Source organism: Mchenga conophoros, linkage group LG17 (genome assembly GCF_057382185.1).
Source record: "Mchenga conophoros isolate Kocher_MC1m ecotype Shallow Benthic linkage group LG17, M_conophoros_male_GT1.1, whole genome shotgun sequence".
Classification (NCBI taxonomy): domain Eukaryota; kingdom Metazoa; phylum Chordata; class Actinopteri; order Cichliformes; family Cichlidae; genus Mchenga; species Mchenga conophoros.
Window position 1 is genome coordinate 33,716,129 of NC_140542.1, and position 25,164 is coordinate 33,741,292.

At 41.3% G+C, this 25,164-nt stretch overlaps 1 protein-coding gene across 9 annotated transcripts in view; it reads right to left on the minus strand.

The window, feature by feature from the left end:
* Positions 1–854: 854 nt before the first annotated feature.
* foxp2 (forkhead box P2) overlaps positions 855–25,164 on the minus strand; it is a 104,367-nt gene continuing 80,057 nt past the window's right edge. For 8 of the 9 annotated variants that reach the window (XM_085253020.1, XM_085253016.1, XM_085253014.1 and 5 more), the window contains 9 exons: positions 21,905–21,992; positions 20,248–20,331; positions 15,836–16,046; positions 14,873–14,976; positions 14,615–14,716; positions 12,114–12,235; positions 11,875–11,944; positions 10,723–11,030; positions 855–4,674 (listed from right to left, as the gene is read on the minus strand). In XM_085253020.1, coding sequence (XP_085109146.1) covers positions 4,530–4,674; positions 10,723–11,030; positions 11,875–11,944; positions 12,114–12,235; positions 14,615–14,716; positions 14,873–14,976; positions 15,836–16,046; positions 20,248–20,331; positions 21,905–21,992 — 1,234 coding nt within the window. In that variant the 3' untranslated portion in view covers positions 855–4,529. The remainder of the gene's footprint in view (positions 4,675–10,722; positions 11,031–11,874; positions 11,945–12,113; positions 12,236–14,614; positions 14,717–14,872; positions 14,977–15,835; positions 16,047–20,247; positions 20,332–21,904; positions 21,993–25,164) is intronic. The other variant, XM_085253019.1, reaches the window with a different exon arrangement.

The following is a 25,164-nucleotide window of genomic DNA, read 5'->3' on the forward strand; positions in this document are numbered from 1 at the left end:
TGACCAGCGGATATGATTCAAAGAGTCCCACGATGTCCCTGAGCACCCTTTGGAACGTGTAGAAGGCTCTCGGCATACAGACGAGCTAATGGGCAACCTATTGGTCATGGTAGATTCAGTTTGAATCTCAATGAGGGTGTCAGTGTGTGGCTGCTCCATGACCGACAAGGTGTGGTAGGCCTGCTGGAGTTGATTTAGCCACATTGCCTGTCATTGCGTTAGGCCAGTCAACATCCATCAGTCGAGAGGGTAAAAAGCTTTTTTTTTGTCTTTTCAAGTGTCAAGAGGAAGCTGCTGTCTTTGAGATTATGGAAGATGTCTGGTGAAATTTCACATCTTTGTTTTCTGTACATGACACAGAGCCATGATGCTAATAAGGCAGATATTTTTTACATGGCAACAGACTTAATAATGCGGTTTGTGCCAAAACCACTTTTGCAGTATGTAGCCCAGAAATGAAGTCTAGTTGGGTGAGTTACTTCTTACAAAAGCTTTTCAAAGGTACACAGCAGTGCTTGGGTGTAGACTGGGACACGCGTACGGTACATGAAAGCAGTGTGGCTTGAATCATACAAAGGCTAAACCCATTACAGGTCCAGAGGGGTGGGCAATACAGTGCCTTGCCCCGCTCCTCTAAACAAGACTCTGGGTACTGGAGGCTGGAAAAAAGGCTTGTAACACATACATTAAATTTTAATTGTTTTTCCACCCCCTTCCTTCACATCTCTGAAGTAGCAGCTCCTGAAACCTTAAAAGTGTAATGCCAGCTAGATTTTCATGGCTGTGCCTTTGTAGAATAAAAGATACAACAGTGGAGGGAAAATAATTTACTCTCTGATGCTGGAGGTAGACAGTTGCTTTTCAAATTCCAAGTTTTGGTCCTTTATTTTATTCAGCAGTGAAATGCCATGAATACAGAAAATAATGTCTGTTACAATTCTCAACCATGACCTTCTAATGTCAGAGAACTTTTAACGTATGGACACAGTACACATTAATGAAAAGTATCAAAAAAAGTCGCTGGATCGATCGATCAAAAAGGAAATGAAAACAAAAACAAACCAAAGAAAAGTTCTCACCAATTACATAAACATATGTTTGCTACAGTCCCAATTTACTGTATACATAGGGGGATCATATTCTCAATTATTAGAGAAGGATAGCAGTAGAAAGGATACATGACTCAACTGCCAGACATAATGCTTCATAAAGTATGCACAGAGGTACAAGCAATAAATACACACATTAGGTTAAGCCTTACAGCTACGCAAAGCAGATGCAGAAAAAGCAAGTTTGCTATTCTTAGCGAGCAATGAGAGAGAAACAGTAAAAATTCAGGTAAGTCAGAAAAGAAACACTGAGATTTTTTTTTCCTCTTAGAAAAAAGTCTGGTAAATTTATGGGTCCACCAACATTTTTTTTTTTACATAAGTATGCACAGTTATCAAAATACAGACAAAAATCAACCCAGAAAATCCAGACAATCCTAAAATCTAGTGGAGGAGCAGATCGCAGTTCTGGAGGTCTTTCTGGTATTATGTGCAAGCAACTATTTTAGACATTTTTTTTTTTACTTAATTTATACAAAACCCATGCAAATCTACAGGTAATATGCATTCTGTGGCTGACAGGTTTTTATCCCTCCCAAAACAGTATATCTGAGGTAACGCACTCCTATGCATTGTACGTACAGTTAGGCCATCATCCCCATGGTTTTTATTATATTCTTTTTATTAGTTCTCATTTCCAGTCCACCAAATGATTTTTTTAGACATGCATTTTAAAAAAAACACAATATTCCCTTACAGATAATCTATACATTATCATTCTACAAATGTTTTGAGGACAACCTATTACAATGCAAATCTTCCATATCTTGACGCAGGGAATGTAAACGTTGGGCTTGAGCCACGTCCTATGAGACAAGCGCAGTAAAGTGTAACGGCTCTTGTGGCATTCTCGTAACTCGTGCAATCCATCGTAATTGTTCTGAATTGGTTGTTGTGCAGAGGTAGGAGCTTTTAGAAAGCCTTTTTGGGTAAGTGGGAGACCCCTTTTTTTTCTTTTTTTTTTGGAAAGACGCAGTGTCCTTTTTATTTGGTGTGATAAGATTATTAAGAACGTCGTCTTCAAGTCGTTTTGCTGACTCCAGCTAAGTATTGAAGGGATAAGCTTTGTTCCAGGGCCCAGTACCCTCTTGACGTGGAACTGGTACGCGTGTGTATGTGTGTGTACTTTACAAGCTGAGCGTTTGTACAGTACCGCACGTGTCTTGTGTGTTAAGCTCTTACAAGCCCTGTTCTTTGGCTTGGCACAACACTTGAAAACATACATATGCACAGTGTGTTTCCATTTTGGTCTAAACAGAGCAGACACGTTGCTCGCTGCCGCAGCAAGACACAAAGCCACGTCAGGTCATTGACAGCATACGTTTTCAGCAGCTGGAGATTTAACCAAAACAAGAAAGCTGGCAGACCACAAGCCTAAGGTCTGTGTATGCTAGTCTCTGACACATGTGTGTGTTTGTGTAGTTATACTGTGTGTAGTTTCAGGTTTTCTTTATCCCATACAAGAGGAGGCAGAATTTTGTGTAACTTTGGTTTACTGAAAACATAAATGACCATTAAAGCAACAACGCTTTTCTAGATGACACTGGCTGTGAAATGATGGGACGTAGTTTCCACAGTAACTACCTCTCTTTAAGTCACCCTAAAGCGTGATATAAAAAGCTGGCTGTCTACCCAGAGCGCCATCAGTGGCGATGCCTTTCGTACGCGTTTGGAAGCTGCACAGACCCACGCGACGAGGATTTGATGAAGTTAAAGCAAATCTCACCTAGAAAAAGGTAGATAATCCTCTTCCGCAATGGCTATTACTATTTGCTTTTCCACGGTAACCAAGCCACATCATTTCATATTCACTTGAAAATGTGACTTATTTGGCTTCACTAGATATTCTTCATGTTTGGTTAGCGATGTTTTCAGTTTCGGTTTTGACGCGGCTCGGAAGAAAGAAAAAAAAGCCACGGAATAAAGACATTATTTTGACAGTCCCACTTAGAACAATACATATTCACCAGGTTAGAAAAAATAAAAATAAATAAAGAAAAACAACTATGTGTAATGCATAAGAAAAAGTAAAAAAAAAAAATAGAATAAAATAAAAATTCACAACAACACAATGTTTCTGCACTTCCATTGAATACACAAATGTTTTGGTCATGATCCACTTTTACAGTTAGCTGCTCTCTACCAGTTACAGCACAAAATGCCTGCAGTTCAAACATCACATCACCTCCTACCTATGGTATGTCTGGCAGAAAATCTCCAAAGTGGACTTTTTTTGTTTGTTTTGTCTTTTTTTTCTATGAGTTAGCAAATTTCACATCAAAACCAGCCTTTATTTTCCCTCCATCTTCCTCATGATCATCTTTGTATAGGGCTAAATGAAACAATCCCAGAGGTTATTCCAAGGTAGTTTGCGGAACAAAAGCTTCTCTTTGTACTAGTTTAAAGTGGCAGAAGGCGGACCAAGAGGAGTTTGGTGGCTTCTGTCTATAAGCTATTGGCCATTGCTAGTGTTGGCTTTGGTTTCTAGCTGTTGCCTGTGACTGTTTGAAGGTAGACAAAGCTTTCGAACGAGGAGGTAAAAGGAGAACAGTGAGAAGAAAATTATGCAGAAATGCATTTGTTTTGGAAATGGCGCTTTTTAACAAACTTATTTCTTCCCCAACTTAATTTAAATTTTTTTGTTTATTCACAAACAGATAACAGACTGGAAGCCAACTTTTTTCTTATTTTTTTTTCTCCTTTGTTTTTTTTTGTTTTTGTGTTTTTTGTGTTTTTTTTATGGACAGCTGCAACAACAGTCTTGGTACCGCAGTTCCGTTTCTGGTGTGATTTGGGGAATGGCATTTACAGTTGGTGGTATCTAAAAAGAAATCGTATTTGGGAAATTAACAATGGTTTTAAAAGAAAGCTGAAAATAATATACTGGGTTTCATAATAGTAGCAACATACAGGCAGTGACACAAATTTCTGAGACTACTCCTGTGCAAATGATAACAGAGCAACAACTTGAATTGAACCAGCAATTGTCTCTAGACATTAACAACTACTGTGGGTTGGATTATTCACAAACATAAAATGTCTTCCTTTTTGGCAGTATATGAGGCCGCTAGCTTTCAACGGAACATGGTGTTCCCCATCCATGAGTCTATCATCCTTACACGGTATGTGGCCACGCCATCCCCTAATGAAACAGGTCTCAAAGAGTTCAATTTTTTTCCCAATCAGACATCTTATGCCTGCTTGTGTTTGGGGGATCCCAAAGGGCTGCAACAAAGAGTTCCTTTGGCCCAGTCTCTATCCGGATACATGCTCAATAAATAGTCCCAGTGGTGAGAGAGACAAAGAGAGTCAGCTGTGGTTGCTTGGACTGTGGAGTGGTTTCTAGTCTTGCGGGAGGTCTGTGTGAGAGAAACAGTGCGGTTCGGTGAAGGGATATGTTGACCAAAAACTGTATCCTAGTCACTCCAGATCTTCCGATAAGTTCCCTTCCTCCAGCTCCCGGTCCTCCTCCAGCTCTGGACTGTGATTGGCTGTCGTCACAAGTGACATCGGACAGTCGTCGTCGTCCATATTAAGTGGCTCCTCCTTTATGTGAATGGGTGGCCTATGACGCAAGCACATAGGCGATAAATGATAAATGTTAGACTTATTCTTTAATTCAATGACAAATCCCTGCAGCACGATCACATTTAAAGGGACAGTTCATCAGAAAATGACAAGTTTTCTCAGGCATGCAGTGCTATTTATCCATCAGGATGGTTGCGTTTGCATCTGTTGAATGTAATGAAACGAAATCACATGTTTTAGGGAAAAAGCAGATAGAGGCTTGTGGGCCATTTAGTTTCTCTACTTTTCAACGAATGCAGACACCTCTGCATCAGAATCTCCACAACTGGCCAACTGATACCAAAACAATGGATAAATAGCAATACAGGCCAGAGGAAAAATACACATGATTTTATGGTAAACTGTAAAGTATAACATTTAAAGTAAGGGAAACCTCATTTACAAGTAAATTATGAAGGGAACATAGTCAGGTGACTTATTACCACCATAACGCAATGTGCAAAAGAGGTGTGGAGGAGTAATTCCCGTTACTGCATGGACTGTGTTCAGCTAACAGACAAATATTCAGTGGCATCAAAAAAACAGGCGTTACATGCATTATCTAGAAAGTAACATGTTGTTTGCGAGACACTAATTCGACATGATGCCTCACGTCTACTGTAAGTAAGCGCATGAAAATTGCATGAAAAACATGGCCTCTGTAAGGCCGATAAGCTGTGATGTTCCAGACATGTTTGGCATTTAAAAGTTTACTGATGACACCAGGTTGAAATACATGAAAAAGGAAAAAAAGGGGGGGAAAAAACAGGCCACATAATAAATAATGGAGAATTTCTCATCCCTGAGCCCCCTGGAGCAAAGGCAGAGGAGAGGCTTTTTTATCTAGTTAATAGAAAGCGCAGCCACTCGTTAATATGCAGGGGCTGTGCGTGTCACTCCTCAAGAGGAAAAACCGGCAGCTAGGTTCTGCCATTAATCAACTTCAGCCCCGGCAGTTCGCTCGGACACCATGATACATGTTTTTAACTCTAAATGGATGAATATCTTTAGCCAGTGTCAATAAGCACTGGGCAGGAAGCAGCAATGGCGCTGCTCACAGGACGCCTTATGTTTCAGAACAACAGAGGAGTGGGCGGGGGAAAAAAAGAAGTGTCGGGCCACTAACAAGAATAATAATGCTGTCACACACAAACAAGGCATAACACGATCTGGGGCTCTAGTCAGGGAGAGGGGTTTGTGCCATGATGATAAATCTGACAAAAGCTAATTATTTTTGACACATCGGATGCATCAGAAAATCCCCCTAGACTCTGAAAGAGGAGAGCGGGGAGAGAGAGAGAGGGAGACTTATCAAGTGGTAGTATGTTAGGAAGCCTCTCTCCTGGGTTGCCTTCATCAGTGGAAGCGGGGAGGGCAGGGGGGACTTTGAATTTGAAAAGAATTTTAAAAGGTACAGATGACTTTAATATTCAGAGCCAAATACTGTAAATTAATATTCTGATGTGGTGGGATGAGAAAGGGAGGCTGATCTTAGCAGGATGCGAACAGGAGCGGATGAACCTTTCTGTTTCTGTGCCTCAGGTTTACAGAAGGTGGGAGATAAGACAACAACACCTCCACGTCCTCTTACCTGCCGATGTAACAGCTAACAGCATGGAAAGACAGATTTTTTTTAAATTAAGTTATTTATTTATGTTGCCGATGGAGAGTAAAACTGGTGTTGAAAGGTGATAAAATGATGGGCTGATTGCCAGAAAGTTACAAATTTGTTGCTGAAATATTTTATGTTCTACATGAGTGCTTGGACAAAAACACTTTCTGAGACACTAAAATGTGGCTGTATAAAGGGATGTTTAGGTCACTATGTGAGGCTGTACCCCACCTTTCACTCATTAGTTATAGCTGTTCATAAACGCCATGCTGTAAACATTTAATATGTCCACTGATGCTGATCAGTACTTTATATTTGTATACTAGCACCAGATACAAATCATTGTTCAGCTGGTGCCCACAGCGAGTGAAGTGATGCATCCCTAGTTTTGTCGAGCACAATAAAAAGTGTTTCATAAAGAAGAAATGGTGTTTTTTTAAACACCATTTCCCGAAAATGACAATGAGTCTGTACTTGAATGCATCACGTGGATCACCTGGCAGACTGGAATGTGTTCTCATGCACCTCATTAGATGTTTGTGTGGCTCCGACGATAACGTTCACAGGCTTTGTGACACTTTATTAAAATATGTGGATGAGCCATTTAGTACTTAATAGCTAGCTGCCATTATTGAGTCACTCAGCAGGACTTTTGCGATGTAATAAATACGCAGTGCTTCGAGTGTGTGTATGTGTGTGTGGGTTCTAGAGATGCCTGGCTCTCACATCAATTGGAGATTAGCACCTGCAATCATGCAGAGGTATGTCGGGACAAATGCGATCATTAGTGCATGGATCTAATGGTAGGCTGCGATGGGGGAGCAGGAGAAGTAGTGCGGTGAGGAAGATAGAGTATGAGAGGAGTGCAGGCAGCCTGGGGAAGGGAGGGAGGGTTGGTAGTGAAGGAGGGGCAATAAAAGTTTGCAAAATTTCAGACACCAAAGAGAGTTGGGCCTCAGTGTGATGACACGTTTATTGGCTCTCATCTCAGAATCAGTTGAGTGAACAATAACTACATCACTCAGGGCTTGTTGCGAGGAGGTTTGCAGATGTTTGGACTGGTGTTAAGGACACTACTACTTTTTAGCCTGTGGCTACACTGAACAAAGCCAAAGGTTTCAGTGGAAATATAAACAATAGACTTGGTTTCACCTTAAACCAGTCATTCATTTAGACATTTAAATTGAAAAAAGATGTGTTTACAGTCTTTAATCCTGTTATCAAGATTGGTGCAATTAAATATCTAACTCACTCAACGTGGACACGGATTACGCGGCTCCAACCTAAAACATGTTTTACGAAATGAAATAATCAATAGAGCTGGGCGATATGAGATTTTTTCATATCACGATATGTTTTTTTCATTTCAGTCGATAACGATATCTATCACGATATAAGCCAAATAACTATATTTGTAAGATTTAAATGTGCCGTTGCTCACAAGTAAAATGTGAAATAATCAGCAGCTTGTTTTGATTTAAATATTTATTTCCCATAATAAGTTCAACAGGGTAGATGTACTTAAGGAACATGAGACTTTTTCAGATAAATAAAGGCAAATATTGCAAACTACACAAAAGGCAGCCGCTAAAGCGTTTAAGTTTCAAAATAGAACAAACGAAACAGACTAAATTGTCAATTCCACTTAGAAACAAAATATTAATTCTAAAAATAAATCTTAGTTTGTTTTACAGAAGAACAGACAAAACTGACTAACTTTTGTCAATATCAAATAAACTGAGAACTAAAAGGAAATTCTCAATCTCTCCTTGTTGTATAGCTGAGCTTTTCAAACAGTTTTAACAGTTACTTTAGTCTGACAAAAGCCGAATGACGAATTAGCGCTTCCAGTCAGAGACTGAGGCTACGTCCACACGTACACGGGTATTTTTGAAAACGGAGATTTTCCGTTTTCGTTTTAAAAAAGAATCCCGTCCACACATAAAGGCAGAAATGAAGGAAAACGCTGCTATGAACATGCCAAAGCAGCAGGTGGCGCTAGATTCCTAACCGTGCAGAAATGTTGGCCAATCAGAAGTCTAGAAGCCTCGGTGGGAAAAAGTAAACAAAGCTGCGGCATAGAAGCAGAACCGAGTCGTATGTGTGGACGGACAGTAACTGTGTGTATATGTAAGCATTTAAACACTGCAGAGAGTAGAATTAACAGTAACAGTATTGTAGAAATTCATTTCACCGAAACAATAACGTGGCGCACAGTGTGACGCATGCACCAGTTTATTGTATTTCCAGACTTGCTTTCGGCACAATTTACAGTGCACGCTACTCTGTTTTTTGTCAGACTTGAAATAGCCGAAATACCTTCAAACTACGGAACTTCTTTGGCTCTTCTGTTCGACAATCTCTCCGGCATTGGAACCATCATCTGTTTTCTCTTCGGTCACGCTCGGTTGATTTTTCTAGTCGGCACACTCATTTCCTCCATTACCCGCTGGCTGCTTCCCAAACAAACACACGTGCGGCTTGGCACTTGTGCTGTACGTAACAAGTCACGCGACGTGACGCTGCGGCTGTGATTGGTTCGGCTCTGCGCTACCTAATTTGGATTGGCTGACCTTTTTTTTTTTTTTTTTTAAGAGGACAAGAGCGGCGAGGTCTATCGCGATAGCTTAATTTCTCTATCGAGTAAAAGTTATATCGCGATACATATCGTTATCGTTCTATCGCCCAGCTCTAATAATCAATACAATAAAGTTTTTAGACAGCGTGGCACTTCTGCATAAGTATTCAGAACCAAAACTACATGACGTGCACACGCTCACACCAGTATGCACAAACCCGGGATGGCCCGGGGCAGCCTGCTTTGCAGTTAAGTAGATATCATTAACCTTCGGACATTTAGGAGAAGAAGAGGTTTGTATGGACTTGCTTGTGCTGAGGACTCCTCTCCAGAGAAAGGCCTTCAAGGTGATGTACTATTTAGTTTAGTGCTACAAGCCACTCTATTATTTAAACACATCTTTGAAAAGCCATTCATGAAAAACACATTTCTTCCATTTTGAGGTTGTTGTGGCTTTGTAAAGGCGGGCGGGGACCGAGGGAGGAAGAGAAGGATGGATGGATGCGTCTAATCTTCTAATCTAGCTACCCTTGCAAGTGTCAAGGCTAGTGCGGCCGGAGAAAAGAGAATGCAAGAAAAAGGAAGTGCTGTCCTGTTACTAAAAATTAAATGAGCCGAGGGAGTGGTAACACTGGATTCTGTCTGGAGCTGGGCAGATTTGCTCCACTTATTACCCCCTTTCAGAGAGGGGTAAACATGTCCAAACAGATTAATGTATAGATGTCTGGTACTAAGGACTAACCAAACACTCCTCTGTTCTCTCTGATACACTTAGTCACATGAAGCAGAAGTGCATCTTTTATCCATTAAAGAAGTGACTAGCTGATAGGTTTCCAACATGGTCTTTGAAGGAGAGTGGACGAGAATCATATAAGAATCATTTCTTTGTGTTTGTTTCCGTGTGTGCTTCATTTTTCCACAGCGAGTGCTTACGCAGATAGTTCTTTGTGACATCAGCAGCCCAGACATTCCTAAAAGTCACATGAAATCAATTTTTAAAATCACTCTCACTCTCTCTCACACTCGCTTTCTCTTAGCCACGTTAAATGAGGGATGAGGAAGGGAGAGATTTTTAAAGTAATTAATGCTACACTTGCTAAATATTAATAGGCACAGTCTTGCATAAAATACAGCAGCTAAACCCCTATAATGCAGACGGTGGTGTAATTAAAGACAAATGTGTAATAGAGCCTATTTATAGACTAACTGTTGGCCAAGCGTCCGCCTCACCTCAGGTATAAGCACAAAGACAATCAAATTACAGCAGAAGATAAAGGATGAGAAAAAGTCTGCTTATGATATCGTACGTACTGGAAATTGAACCCTGCCCTTGGGTCAGAGAAAACTGAAATAAATACTGATACAGAGGGTTAAATGTCAGGCAATTAAACTAACAAAGGAATTCAACATAGGCGTACAAAGGGGAGGGGTCAATGTGTGCTTGCATACTTAGATAAGCACTCTTAAAAATGTGTGAGGTGTAAATTAGTGCATACCCACCACATTTAACATTATGAAGCATGAAATAGGAACTCTGATCCATCGTGTGCATGCTGCAACATCATAGGTATGCTGTAATGGTTGTCATTTAAATCCACACAGCAGCTGTTATGGGCTGAGTAAAGGGCAGTATAAGCACCGGCAGCTTTTAATGAGATCGACTGGGGGTGAATTGTGGTTTGTGTTTCAAAAAGCTTTTAGGTTTTCTAAAAAGAATCTTTGACAATGTCTTAAGATCAGTGTTTAATCTGAGAAAAGTGCAGATGATGTGCACAAATTTGAGTTCTTAGAGGTCTAAGTAGCCCCAAGAGTTAAATTACTTGCAGGTATATTTTCTTCTATGTGCAGGAGCTTACATGTGTACTGGAGGGGAGTATCTGGGGCTGCTGTGTCCGTTGGTGTCCAGGTGGTCGACTGAACCGTTGAGGTCCTCGTGGGCTGACTGCAGCAGCATGGGGGGGCTGCCGCTCAGCGTAACTGGGGGACTAACACCCAGCAACCCCGGTGGGCTCCCTCCCAACTGGCCAGGCGGACTTCCTGCGGTCAGTCCGGACGGGTCTCCGCCGAGGAGGCCGTGGCAGGTGCCTCCCATCGGGCCTGTGGCACCACTGCCCATGAGCCCCGGGGTTCCCAGCAAAGGCAAGGAGGTCTCTGCTAGGGCAGCCTGTGGGAGGAAGAGACAAGTAGGGAATATTAGGAATTAGAACTTGAATAGACAGAGACAGGTCCAGGAACACTGAATAACTGGGTGCATAAGAGGGAGTAATCATTTACTGTCACACACTTGTTTTGGTGGTTTAGAGGCAGTATGAAGAGTGAATATTATGATTTAACACAGTAATTATTTAAAGACCGTGGCTCAGTGTTGTTCAGCTGGAAACTATTTTTCCCCATGTGACACTTTCCTGACAACTACTTCCCCTCACCTGCCATTCCTGTGCCCTTGTGTGGTGTGGCTATTAAAAAAAAAAAGTCCCCCCAAAACTTTACCTCCAAATAATAAAAACTCTTGACACTTTCGCCTGCTGAGCATTAAAGTTATATACGGTGATTAAATTTTTAAAGTTTTTGCCATGAGCACCTCGCCAGCGTACACTATGAAGGCAAATCATTTATGACAGGTTAGATAAATATTAATGCACATGCCCTTGCATTTGCACATGCCGCTATCAATCTAGGGTGGCTGCCACTGCTGAAAGAAGGGAAAAAGAAGGGAATCAAGGAGCGAGAGTTGCTCCTTGATTCAACCACAGGGTGGCCTTCTCTGTCTGATGGCAGACTGGAAGAGAGCAGAGTGAGTGGAGAGGTGCAGAAATTCACAAGCAAGGAACAAGGTGGTAATTCAAGCTAGAAAAAGAAAAAAAAAACTTGCTCCCTCATATGCAAAGTGGAAGTATGAATACGGAGTTCTATTGTGCACATTAACTGTAATCATTCAGTCACTCAGGCAGTGGTCCTGTCTGTCAATCAAGTAACACCGGCAGCCAGCTCAAGGTTTTGGTCTGTACCTGTAAGCTGGCATTTAGTGCAGTTCCATAGCCAAGACTGGAGGGCAGATTCTTGACAAGTGATGGGCTTCTGCATACAAAAAAGTAAGCAAAACAAACAACAACAAATGAGTCAATCAGTTCATAACTTAATGTGTAATGTAATGCTAATAAGAGAGTGCAGAGTGTATTTAACAACGTTTCCACTGATCCTTTTAATCTTTTACTGATCTGGATCTATGAGTCAGCAGAGCACCTACCCCGTGATCTTCTGCGACCTGCGTTTCTGGTACTCCACCTCATCTACTGTCCACACTGCCCCCTTCACATTCTCCACGCGCACAAAGCACTTGTGCAGGCTGAGGTTGTGGCGGACAGCATTCTGGAGGCAGAGAGAAATAACGCACAGGTCAGAGGGATGAGGTAAAAAAAAAAAGCGAGTCATGTTCATTCATTATCCATCAAGAAAAAAAATGAAGACGAGGAAGGCTTCAAAATTGATTTTTTTCCCCTGCATTTTGAAGAAATTCTTAACATTCACGCACCATTGATTTAATTAGTAAAAAATTGAGTGAGAGCGAATGCTCTTACAAGTCCTGCACACAGTACATATCAATCAGAGTAAGTAGGCTAAAAGGAGGTAATCAGCATAGCGAATGGCTTATGGTGGTGACAGAAGTGGTAATGCCGGCCTTGATAATGTGATGTCAGTAACCCTTCCTGCTCCAGAAAAGCATTGTTCTTAATGGACACATCGCTTAAAAGATGACAGTATTGGAAGGGGGAGAAAAAAAAAGTCGCCAGGAGCCCCCTGTGTTTGTGTGTGTTAGAGACAGCGTGTTCCTGCAGAAGTCAGGGCATTAAGCTGAACTGACTTCTATATGTCTAAATACTCTGGTAAAATGACACGATCATCTTTTCGATATTATTATCAAAGCTGCTGTTAAATTAAAAGAAAACAATAAGGTGTTTTCATTAATTACTAAATAAGAAATAGCTAGAGAAAGAAGCACTCTTTTATTAATATGACAATACGTCCATAATTAAAACATGCATCAGACTCTACAAATAATAACCTTGGCTTTAATATCCCTGCCTCTCATATTTATCATCTCCCTTAGCTTGGTGTGTACTGCTCAAGAAAAAGGGATTCAGAAAAAAAAGAAAGAAAAAAACCTCATAAGCAGATCTCGCATCTGACCTGAAAATCCCAGGATTTGATTGATCTTAATGCCCATGGCTCTGAATATGATAATTTTAATATTAATGAGCAAATGAGCAGTTTTATTATGCATGCTATATAGTTAGAACTAATAAGCTTCTGGGTGAGAGAAAAGAGAGAGAAAGGAAAAGTGGGGTGTGGGGTGCAGATCCCTCTTTTGAGCTTATGAGACCAAGCTGAGATATTAAACTACCTTTCATTTCTCTCCTTTCTTCTTCCCCCTTTTAAAAAAAAAACAAATTCTCTTCATTAATCAAATGACAGGCCGATCGCTGATCATCCCCCTAATGCTTACAAAGGGAAGCGCAAGGCTGTAGATGTAAATAGATCGCACTGGCTTTTGTGCAGGGTGGGGCAGATTAGGATGTTTTTCTAAAAAAGGAGCAGGAAAGATTTGAAACCGTTCAGATGCTGGTGGCGGTGGTGATGTTGGTGGCAGCGGTGTTGTTTGGTGCCAGTGAGAACATATCGTAACATCACTACGCAGCAAAACACGGAGCGCGCTGTACAAACTGGAAAAGGGCACCCATCTTACTACGTGTCCTCTTGTATTGGTGATCACACACCCATGTGCTCATTTGCATCCCAAATCCAAATTAATTCACTTTGCTAAATCTAGTGCTGCGACGCGCCTCGCATGCTGATGAGCGGCTCGTTGAGTTTTCCCTCCAGTCCTCTGTGCAGCCACAAAGGCTAAAGGGAGCTAACAAATGACATACAGGGGCCAAGGATAAATAACAAAAAAAGAAAGCAATGAAGACAGTGGTGCTTAAATTGGGCTTTCTTTATCAGCAGACAGGCACACTTCTGCTTAAAACATGTGCTGCAGGAAAAATATCTTTCACCATCTTTGTGTTGGGGAGACAGGACAATAAAGTTGTAGGGACAGATATACAAATGGGCCCTTTTGTGTGGGTAAATAAAGAGTGCTCCCTCCATGACAGGCCAGTTCTCACTTTGCCCCCCTTGCTTTAGTTCCACACTCTTAACCCCTCTCACAGGCACAATGTATGTGCTCACGTGTCCATTGAGTTCCTGTGTGCATGCATCTTTGGCCTCCGCACAGTGGAGAACTGGTTAACAGGCAAACAGCCATCTTTCTTCCTAATTAACCAATGATATGCGAGAGAAGGTGGTTTTCGGGACTAGGAGGAGGGGTGTATCTCTTAACAAAAGGTGCTGATGATGGAGTGGCTGCTGTATAATTAGTGCGTCAGAGCCCTCTCCTCTCCACGCCAAGCCTCCGCTATTAATTGCACCGAATTAGAAAACGATATCTGAGGGGAGAATAATTCTTTCGCCTGTCATTTCTAAACAGAAAAGGCAGAACGGTGGAAAAATAAATAAGAAGAAGAAAAGGGCTCCATTCAAGACAGAGGTTGGAAGGAAAGGGGAGAGGAGTGCTAATCGCTCTGTGCTGAGCAAATATATGCTTTCTTAAGGTTTTGTGTTTGACTTGAGCAGGAGGAAGGAGCAGGCTTTGCTGTGATGGGAGTGAAAGTGCACGGGAGGGTGAAGAGGGGTGTTCATGAAGGTTACCTTCCAAGTTGCAGCATTGCGTCTGAAGTAAGCGAACGTGCGCGTGAACCAGCTGTAGATTTCATTAAGTGTTAACTGCATGTCAGCAGAGTCCATGATAGCCTGAAATGAGATGACATCAAATAACGGTTGACTAACGAGACCAGGTAACTGACACGCATACAACAACAGACAGAGAGGAGAGAGGCAGAGCTGCCACGATTCATGCAGCAATTAATTTTAATCTAATCAGGCAAAGTTAATTTATTTCCCACTCACCTGTCTTATGAGGGTTGCATAAGTAAATGGCGGTCTGACATCTGCGTTCTTATAAAACTCATAGTTTGGGGCAATCTCTGGAAAAATAAATACTGTGTCACCACCTGAAATAATTGGCACATTTTATTCCTTTAGGTATTGAATTTACTCAAGGTTACATCAAATTAAAATGGGGTGGGGTAAGGATTGGGGTGGAGATGGGGATGGAGGGGGGTTGACAGAGAAAGGGGGCACATCAAATCAACATTTTCCATGTCTAACAAAATGCATTTTTAATTAATCTCTCTCGTGAGAGATCTTAAACACTAATACATCCCATAAAATGAAATCCGTGTAGTTAGTTAGACTCAAGTTGAATAATTTATGTTGCTCCACACTAAACACAGAGAGTAAATATAAACATCAAAAGACGTCCCGTTTAAAATGCAAAGCTTAACACATTGAATGTCTTAATGTAATAAATATTGTATTTTTTTTTCCCACCATTATTTGAACTTAATTAACATTCATGTAATATTTATGCACAGAGGAAGTTCTTGTCTATTTACATATAGAGTGATTAAACACACGCTTGCTTTTATAAACCCACCACCAGACAGCTCACACTGGTAAGACCAACAAGCCTCTGCGGTTTGTGGGTATGCGTTTATGTCAGTTGTGTGTGTGTGTGTGTTCACTTTCATGTCTGTGTGTGTGCTAAACTGCTAGAATATGATTAGTTGAAATTACTATTAATAGTCCAGAGCTCCAGGTATTGAACATAATTTTTTCATTAGATAAAAACAGAAACGTATCCTAAACTAGATAAGTGGCATTCTAGTTTATGTCAAATAACTAATATATAAAATATATAAAAATGAGAATAAGCCACTTCATGTTAAATTCAATCAGGAATTGAATTTTTCAGTAACTGGAAGTATTTTGATATCTGTGTTAGGTGCTGCGCTGAGTAGTTGGTCCTACCTGACGACAAAGGCATGGAATATTTGTCCGAGTGGCGTCTGCGCATGGCTCCCATGCTGGGGACGTTTGCTCCTCCCAGCATCGATGGCACGTGGGGCATTGCAGCCATGGGTGTGATAGGTGCTGTGGGCGTGGTCGGTGTCTGAGGTAAGTTGGGGGGTGACGCCGAGGGCAGGTTCTTGGACATGGTGACACTGGACACCAAGTTGAGCTGCGATGGGAGGAAGACAGAATGTGATTGGTGGAGAGCGTGAAAGAGATAGAAACAACTTGGGGGAGGGGGGGAAGGGGGAAGGAGGAGGAAGGCATTATTTTGTGGTTTCTCTGACAGAGCAGAGTGTCTGCTCTCCTCCTCTCTAACACAGCTGTGTTTCCACTAACAAGGCTCGTGGAGAGGAGCCAGCCCATCTCCACTAATTACAACCACCAAATTGTATCATAAGAATTCTAATTAGAGCACGCTGTTCAAGATTATCCAACGATCAGCCTCCGTGTTATCCTGGCCCCATCTCTCTTTATCTCTCTATTTATCACACCCTCCCTCTCTCATTTCCTTCCTCCCTTTCCATTTACCCCACTGCAGCCACCCATAATTCTTATGCACTGAGGAAATGAGCATATCAAAACTCTTTTTCTACACTGTTGGAGTGCTTTCGCGAACATGGGCTGTCTGACCCTAGTCCCTAACCACAACTTTTCTTACAACAGATTTGAGATATGTCACAAAAGGGGAAGGCTAAATTATTTATTTCCTGGATAGTTTTAGTTGACGGGGTGATTGGAAAGTAGGGAGAAGATGGGTTGAAGTTCTCAGCCTTTGTGTACAGGTTGCAAACTCTACTATCTGATCGACAGGCCCAAATATGTTTTAAAAATACATTTTGGTCAAACTGTATCCAGTGATTTTGTAATTGTATTCTACCAACTACTTCTCGCTTTTTGTGTTTAATGGGACTGTTTCATACTCAACTCTGATTTGTCAATACTAGACTAACCAAAATAATGTAACCAAAAAGGTTCTAGTGCAAAAAAAATCTCTCCTGTCACTTTCAGATTCTATATATTTAAATGAAGACACTATTAGCAAATCAAAGCAACTCCGTGGACAAAGTATGCCATGCACAGGGTCAAACTGCAACTAATTATGTTGCTTTTAACTAAAACTGTCTGCATTTGTAAATCTCAACACTGGGTGGTGCATATGTCATTAAACAACTGCTACAGTAACTAATTACATTATGTTTAGTTTGAACTGATCTGCAATTTGTTAGTGAGAAGAATTCAGGAATGGCGTCTGAAACAAAAACAGTAACAGTACTGTAACAAAGTAGTCGCTACACAATAAAACTTTCTTCATGGCCAGGCTTGAGATACTATCAGTGTGCCTTGAGTGTGACAGAGGTATATGACTCAGTGTGTGCCAGTGTAGATTCCTAATGAAGAATCATAAAGCAAGTATTTTTCCCCCTACAAAAAAGCCTAGCCTGAGTTTTAGTCTAATCTAAACTGCTCTGTAGGTGGACAGTCAATCACAGAAATTCAACCCAACAACACAACTGAAAGCTAATATTCCTCCAGGAAAGATTACAAATGTAATAGATTATTTGTCCTTAATTCAGTGTGACTTTCAGTGCATGAGGAAGTATAGGAAGTGGGAGTTTGAGTTCTTTCTTTGCGTGAGCATACAAAAGACACTTAAATGAATTTACACGGACAGTGACAGCCACTCCACACACATGTGCACTTGGCGTCTTTCTCTCCTTCCCTCCTTTGACATTAGAGGCGAGGAGAGCACTGCTTACCTCTGGCTCTGCTGCCAGCTCTGCTTGCTAATCGTCCAGCTTTTCCACCACTTTTGCATTTCCTTCCCAAATCTCATGTGAGAGGCTCTAACCGACTGGAAAATTCCTAACTGACCTTTTAGTCTCTGCTCTAATTTAGTCGGAATGGTAATGACATCGTTACATATTCAAACCAAATTGCCTTAATTGTGAATCTACAAGTGGAATGCATCCATTGCGAGAGTTTGAATTAAAAGTGACTTGAAAGACGGAAGGGAATGAGGGCGCCGAAGGCACTGAGAGATGGAGGAGCGAGGCTGAGGAGAAGGTACCGGCGGTCATTTGTGGCATGTGTTGATAAATACGATAAAATGTCAAGTTTGAGACACTCCGGTGGATGTAGTGGTTTTCACATGATAATTATATCCCCACTTAGCTATAATGAGCTGCTGTAGTGATGGGCTGGGACAAGGGATGAGTACGGGGAATGAGAAAGAAACTTTAGAGGTTATGGAAATAATGTACATATTAACCTGTTTTAATAGATCGGATCAAGTGTGTACAGCTACTCCTAATATTATCCACTTTTTTTTAAAGCGTGTACCAGGTAATGTTTTAAACATCACTTTATCTGAACACAAACCATTAATTACACTCCAAGTGCTCCCTGTTGTGTCTTTCACTGTTAAGCACTGTTTTACTATTTTTTTTGACAGACTCACACTGCACAAACACACAACTGACGCCTTCAATAAAAATAGCAATTCATTTCCTTGCCAGCTATGCCGTCATCAAAGTATGCAATGTGCAAATTTGTGTGTGATTTGAAATGTTTCATGTTGTTTTCTCCGTGCATCCTGTTACATACGTGCTTACTAGACCCTGAATTGTGAAAAACTTGATGTATTTTTTTTTAAACAGGGTATCTGATAAACACTCACGTTCTGTATGACAGAAAAAGTGCACTAAACATGCAAACTAGATTCTAAATAAATGCCCTTGTATATGAATATTGGGATGTATTGTATATTTATAATGTTAAAACATAAACATTGCAGACTCCTTGCCTTCGAGCCTTAGTGGCGTAGAGTTCCATTTTTACAAAGTGGAAGTGATTACAGCCAAACAGAAGAAGTGAGCACTTTGTTACCTTTTGAATACACAAGGTTGGGAGAAAGAGAAATGCTAACTTTGACTCGCATCCATCTACGGCATGGCCAAAAGGTAGCATTTAATGAAGTAGAATAGGGTCATATTGGAGGCAGTGAACCAGTGTCTTGTATTCATCTGGTATTAGTTAGCCACGGGCTTCACTAATGAAAAAATAGGACTCACTCTCAGCCCTGATAGGCCAGCGTGGAGTGCTCATTTTTATCAAACTGTGGGGTCGATTTTCTGTCTTGCATCTGCAGTTCTACTGGGTGCAAACTCGAGCTGCCATTGGAAACCGGCCAATCACGCTCTCTTTTGTCCCATCTATTAGCTTTTGCAACAGAAACACGCCTGTGCATGTTATTCCCTGCAACAAATCTCCATATTACCTCCCCTTAAAAAAAATGGGGAATCCTCAAAATTGAGAACTTAACTGTTCGTTTAGGAATTCTGTCTGAATTGCCCCCACCATCAAATGCAATTAGCTGCTCTTTCATGTGTGCTTTATGTAATGCAATACTTCATTAGCATCATTCATTCATATTCAGGCATGGATTATAGGCTGCAAATTCTTTATTGGACGAGATGGAACCAAGCTGCTGGAGTTTTGAAGATTAAAAAAAAAAACTACAGAGAGGGAGAGGAAGAGAGACAGAGAGAGATTGAATAATAAAAAGGGAGTTTGATTCCTGATGGAATTATGGGATAATTATGCTATCTTGTGATTATCTACATTCTATGATGAGAGGTGATGAGGAAAATTATTCTATTGAAAATAGGCACTTACTAAGCAGCAGAAACACGCTAACAATGTTTTGCTCTCAAATATTTCAAAACGTCTGAAATTGGAAGGAAATAATGTTTGCAAAAATGTATCATCTTAATATCAAATTCAAACACTGGTTAGGAGAGATGCATTTATTTTCATTCAATCTAAAAGTAAAAGGCGAGAGAAAGTAAATCCAGAATGGCATCATTTGCCTCCTTCGGTGACCCCGTTTACAATTTGGGATTTTCTTTTTTTTCTGTAACCAATTTCAGCTTCGCTGTGGGTATTTATGTCAACACCACATCATCTTCAGCACTCAGCTGTAATTTTCAGGTGTTTGTTGTTAAAATGACACGTCTTCTCCTCTCCCATTTCACTTTTGAGTGCCGCTGCAAGCCACTGAGCCAAACAGTCATCAGCAGCCAACAGGTTGTTTTGGCTATTATATCTATCACAAAGAAATGACCCTGCGTTTTAGCCAAGGACTCCACCGCTCCACCATCTAATACACTTCCAAACTCCATTGTCCTCTCGCGGCGCACAATAACCGATAAGAAGCAGATGTAACTCTGTATTACAAATCCCATTCCTCCCCCTCCCCTCCTTTCATCTTCTGTCACTCACTCGCACAACTGCTGCACGGTTAAACTGTTCATTTTCTGCGTTCATGGCCGAGCCTGTTTACAGTATCCAGAGCAATATGCACTCACTGGTTTGGGAGATGACTTGGGTTCTGAGGGCCGCATGTGCAAGTGGGTCATCATCGCCTGAAGACGCTCACGTTCTTTAGAAAGCTGTTAAGAGAAGAAGAGAGTACATTAGAGGAGGGAATACACAGAAGAATGAAAATAAACAAAGGTGAGACACGAGACTTGTCTGGTAGAGAGAAAAAGAACAGAAAAGAAAAAGAGGAGATGAATAAAAAGAAAGCACGAAAGGTAAAAGAAGTAGAAAACGAGGGGCTGGGGGAGAAGGTGCAGACAGGTCAGGCAAAACAAATAGCATTTCATCTTTTTGTCAATAGCAGAATTTAGGTCAGAGAGGCTCTGACAGTAACAAGCTGGCGAGGCCATAAATTAGGTGGTCCTGAGTGTCTGCTCAAAGTCCTGTGGACACTGTTAGGGGGATGGAGCGCAGCCAGCAGCTGCTGAGAGGTGAAGAGGTCTTCCAAACAGGGTGCCAGGCGGCCCCGCCTCCCCGGTCCAGTTAGTTGCTCCAGCCATTGCCTATCATCAATCTAATTCACAAGGAGTGACAGGGACTGGACCATGTGAAAGCCTGAACCCTCTCACGCCCTTAATACATACACACACGGATCAAACACGGAGAGAAACAGACAAGCAAGTAGGTGTGCACGCATACACAGACGCTGGGCCTCATTACTAGTGACGGCTCTCAAGAAAAAAAAAAGAGAAGGAGAGATGGTGGGAGTCAGGAATGAAAGAGAAGACAAAGAAGACAAGAGACAGGACAGGCAACACAAGTGTATCACTGTAATTGGTCACACTGTAAAGAGCAAGCTTCAGTAGCTTGGACAGAAAATGAATACATATTTGATAAACAGCTTGGATCTTTTTTTTTCTATTTTGCACAATTTATTTACTTAAAAAAAACAATTTATCAAGCCAGAAAGGATGGAGAGATGCTTGTGTTTAAGCAGGCCCAGACTGGCTGAGGGGGTTAGAATTTACACTGTGTACCCTCAATTATTATTTTTTTTTAGCACAAAGGAGCTGATTAATAAAACTACCTTCATTCGCTGGGGAGAACTGCTCAAGTCGTAACGAACCACCATAAAGAAACCACCTAGCAGACTGACTGTTTCAGCTGGCACTGAGTTTGTACCCAGTTTGAAATATTTGTTTCTAAAGGAAAAGCAGCGCTTGTTGGCAGTGCTGAGTAATAATGTCGCTCAATCAGCGCTCTCGTTATCTAGCCAGCATGACTTCTTAATAAGGTCACGCTCCACCTACTGAAAATAGTTCCCTCCTTTTGAGCTTTCTTCAGGTGCAAAGTGCAGTTAATTAACACAGCAGACTAGGAGAGATGCGTTTGCTATTAATTGGAAAGAAAAAGAAAGGAAGAGAAAATAAAGCATACGCTTAATTCAATTAAAACAGCCATAATGACTTTGGTTGTAAGGCCCGAGGATTCCTTTGTTTAGTGGCTTTGTTGAATTCAGCAGGTCCTGCTTGTCTGGAAGTATTAAGCAGACCACAATATGGCCTTCCTCTCACACACGCAACTTTCAGAACATAAAGTTTTGAACGGCTGATTCACGAGTTAAGTTCAGTATTGTAAAATAAAACAATATGTGAGACTTCTTCCCCCCGTTTTTTATCCTTTATTATCAGAAAGGAAACGTACCTGTATTTCTAGCTGCTGTACGACCTGCATCTGGACTCTACACTGAGCCGTGCTCCGATCGTCGAGGGCGTGCTCGCTGTTTAGGTGCCTGGCGGTGGAGGAGAAGAGATGACAAGCCAACTTTAAAATCCATACAATATTTCAAGCCCGAAGAAGGCAGCAAGCGAAATTCATTTTCACCATGATCAAAATTTCAGAGGATGATAATTACAGTATCAACTTCAGCACTGTTTTATTTAGATGATAATATTTCTATACTGGGATAATTATCTATAGGATCCCGTACAGGCCCATTGTTCCACTCTGAAATGAGGTAATTAGAAGTAACATGACGGTGTGTGGTGCCATGTTTAACATGACAATAGGCCTGCGCCAGTTTAGATGGCTAACTTCAGTGCAACCCCGAGCGCCGCTTTCTACAGAGAATAAAAGATGCTGGGCCAGCAGAATATCTTTGTCTCCTTCGTTTACCGAAAACAATACTCACGATTTAACACCAGCAACATTTGACACACAAAAGCGGCTCTTTGCTTGAAGGTACATTATCTAGCAGCAGACATATTAAATGTATCTGGTGTGTTCGCCTCATTAAAAGAAAAAAAGGCAGCCAGACAGCCATAACAGTCAATGAGGGTTTTTGCCTTGATTGGATTTCGTCTGTAGGACACAAAAGCTCCACCATTAGGATAGACCTTTATTCTTGGTAAAGCGCACATATGCAGACACACACACACACGCACACATACACACATATACACACACACACTCAGAGGAACACCAATATGGGGCAAAACGGGGGTTTCTAAAGTGTTGTGATGCTGGGTAATGAGCCTCTATCTAAATGATCATTGGTGACAAACTCACAAAGCAAGCTTTGAGGAGACATGCTTATGAAATGCCAGAGCTGCCACTTTATCTCCAGTAATTATAGGTTAGCTTGCAGACCCTTCAATGATCATTTACAGCTCTGCCTCCAGTGCATTAGAGGGAGTACAAAATCTCTCTCGCTGGCTTTCACTTTATCTAAGAACACACACGCTTGCTTACATTATCATGAGCTTGCACAAACACTGATTGGCACATATAAAAAAAAAATAGATACACAAATACACAGAAATAAGCCCCCTCCCCCCACAAACCCCGTATTCCTTTATTTTCTCCCAAAAGCCTCACTTCTTGTTTATCTGCAACGTGCAAAACAAGCCAACTCACTGAGCTGGTTCCTCCCGACCTGCCAATCAAAACCTGAATAGAACATTTGTAATCACAATAGCTCTGTACCTTTCAATTAGCCTGTGCACATTTAAAACCATTCCATTCTGTCCCTGCTTATACTTTTATAACCATTTCAGGTCTAATGCTCAGAAATTTTCCATTATAAATCAAAAATGAGGCAACATTAAAAAAAAGTGGGGGGGCGCGGAGAGGGACGGATGAGGGATAGCAGCAGAAAGGGAAGGGACGAACTGGTGGATTTCCTCAGCCCTGTGCCTAATTGCTGTTTCAGAATGCGCATGCAAAAAGGGGGCATTTCATTAATCATTTAATCACGTCCCTCGCAGGATGAGGGAACTAATGTTGCAAATACCCTTTTCATTTCACTGCCCATAATGCTATCTTATGCACTTGATGTATGGCATGTGTCATGAATTACAGCTGCTTCAAAAGCACAGAGCAGGCTGCTCGCTGTCCCTGAAGATACCGCTTTACAAAAAAAAAAAAAAAAGACAGAGAGAAAGAGAAAGGGGGAAATCTTTATTAAGCTTGCCTCTCATCAACAAGAAGCTTGTTTATCTAATATTTTGCATGTGTTTGTGCTTGGAGGCCTTGTGGAAGTCCTCCAGACAGTTGCAGCTTGCTGCATATGCTCATCCTACTGCTGGCCAGTTAGCAAGACAATTACAGGAAGATTACTACATGCATTTATGAAATATTCAAATGGCTGTATGTCCTACTGTGCATTAATAATGCCACACAAAGACAGAAAGGAAGGGCGGGGGCAGACGCAGATGGGCAGACAGGAAGAAATAATGAAAGAACGCTATATTTACTGAAATGTGGAAAAATAGATGACTGTGTTTCTGTCCTCTCTGAACTATGAACTTCTCTTGTCTTCTTTGATTAAACAGAAATCTCTTTATTAATCTTATGTCTCATTTTATTTCATTATTCCTGAGTTGTTAACTGACTTTGGCTTCCTCACTTGTAACCAAATTGAAGCATTCTGATGGAATTGTACATTTTGAGGGCAAATAAGAGAATTGATCTAAAATGTAGCATTCAGATAAAACTACTCACACTTTGAGATAAAGAATACGAGCCTTACTGTCCATGAGCCATTCTAGAGAAACACGGATTTCTGAGGATTACCCGTGTGATGAAAGGAATGTAAGAGCAGCGTAGAGAACAGTGTTGCAGAGTGAAATATGTAGCCAAGGTAGCGGAATCAAAGCAAATAAAGAGATAAAGGGACTGATGAACACAGACTGTGGGAGGAGTGATGCACAGCTGTTTTTAACTCTCACATAAAGACTCGTTTTTATTGGAGTCTGCAGTTTCCCTTTTCTCTAAAAGAGAGGGGAACAAAACATCTCAAAGGTTTTTCCCAGTAGCTGGGTACATGAATATGTATAAGCCATCAGTGTCCACTAAGGGCCTGATAATAAATCTGCTCAAGTCCAGAATATATGGATGATACACTTTTGCTAATTGACTGTGTGTATTATCAGGGGCTCAGCACAGAAAGTTGGCCTCCATAACTGTACACAAATTGAGAAAACCTGATATCCACCGCATGCAGATTTACACACACATTCTCTCACACTGTCTCCTTGGTGTCGGTGCCCTCCCTTTTAAAGGTCTTGTCACGGTGCAGCAGACATGTGGAGTGGTAAAAGCAAGCTTACCTATCCAAAGGGGCCGGGGGGCCTGCCTGACTGAGGTGCCTGCCTCTACAGTGTGTGTATGTGCACATTATATAGAGACAAAGACACTTGCCTGATGCCTTGTGGGTTTAATTAGTAGCGGGTTACAGACACTAGGTTAGCAGCTGAGCTCACCATTTTAACATGGAGCCTGCCTTCCTGCCAGTAATAGGAAGAGCAGAATGGTGACGGAGAGTGTAACAGTTAACTGTGTGTGAGTGAGAACAAGTATGCATTTGCAGGTATATTACTGAGGGGGGAAAAAAGCCAAAGTAGGCGGAACAAGACGAGCATGTACAGGAGACGAACACATTTGATGTGTTCAAGCTTTGTTTT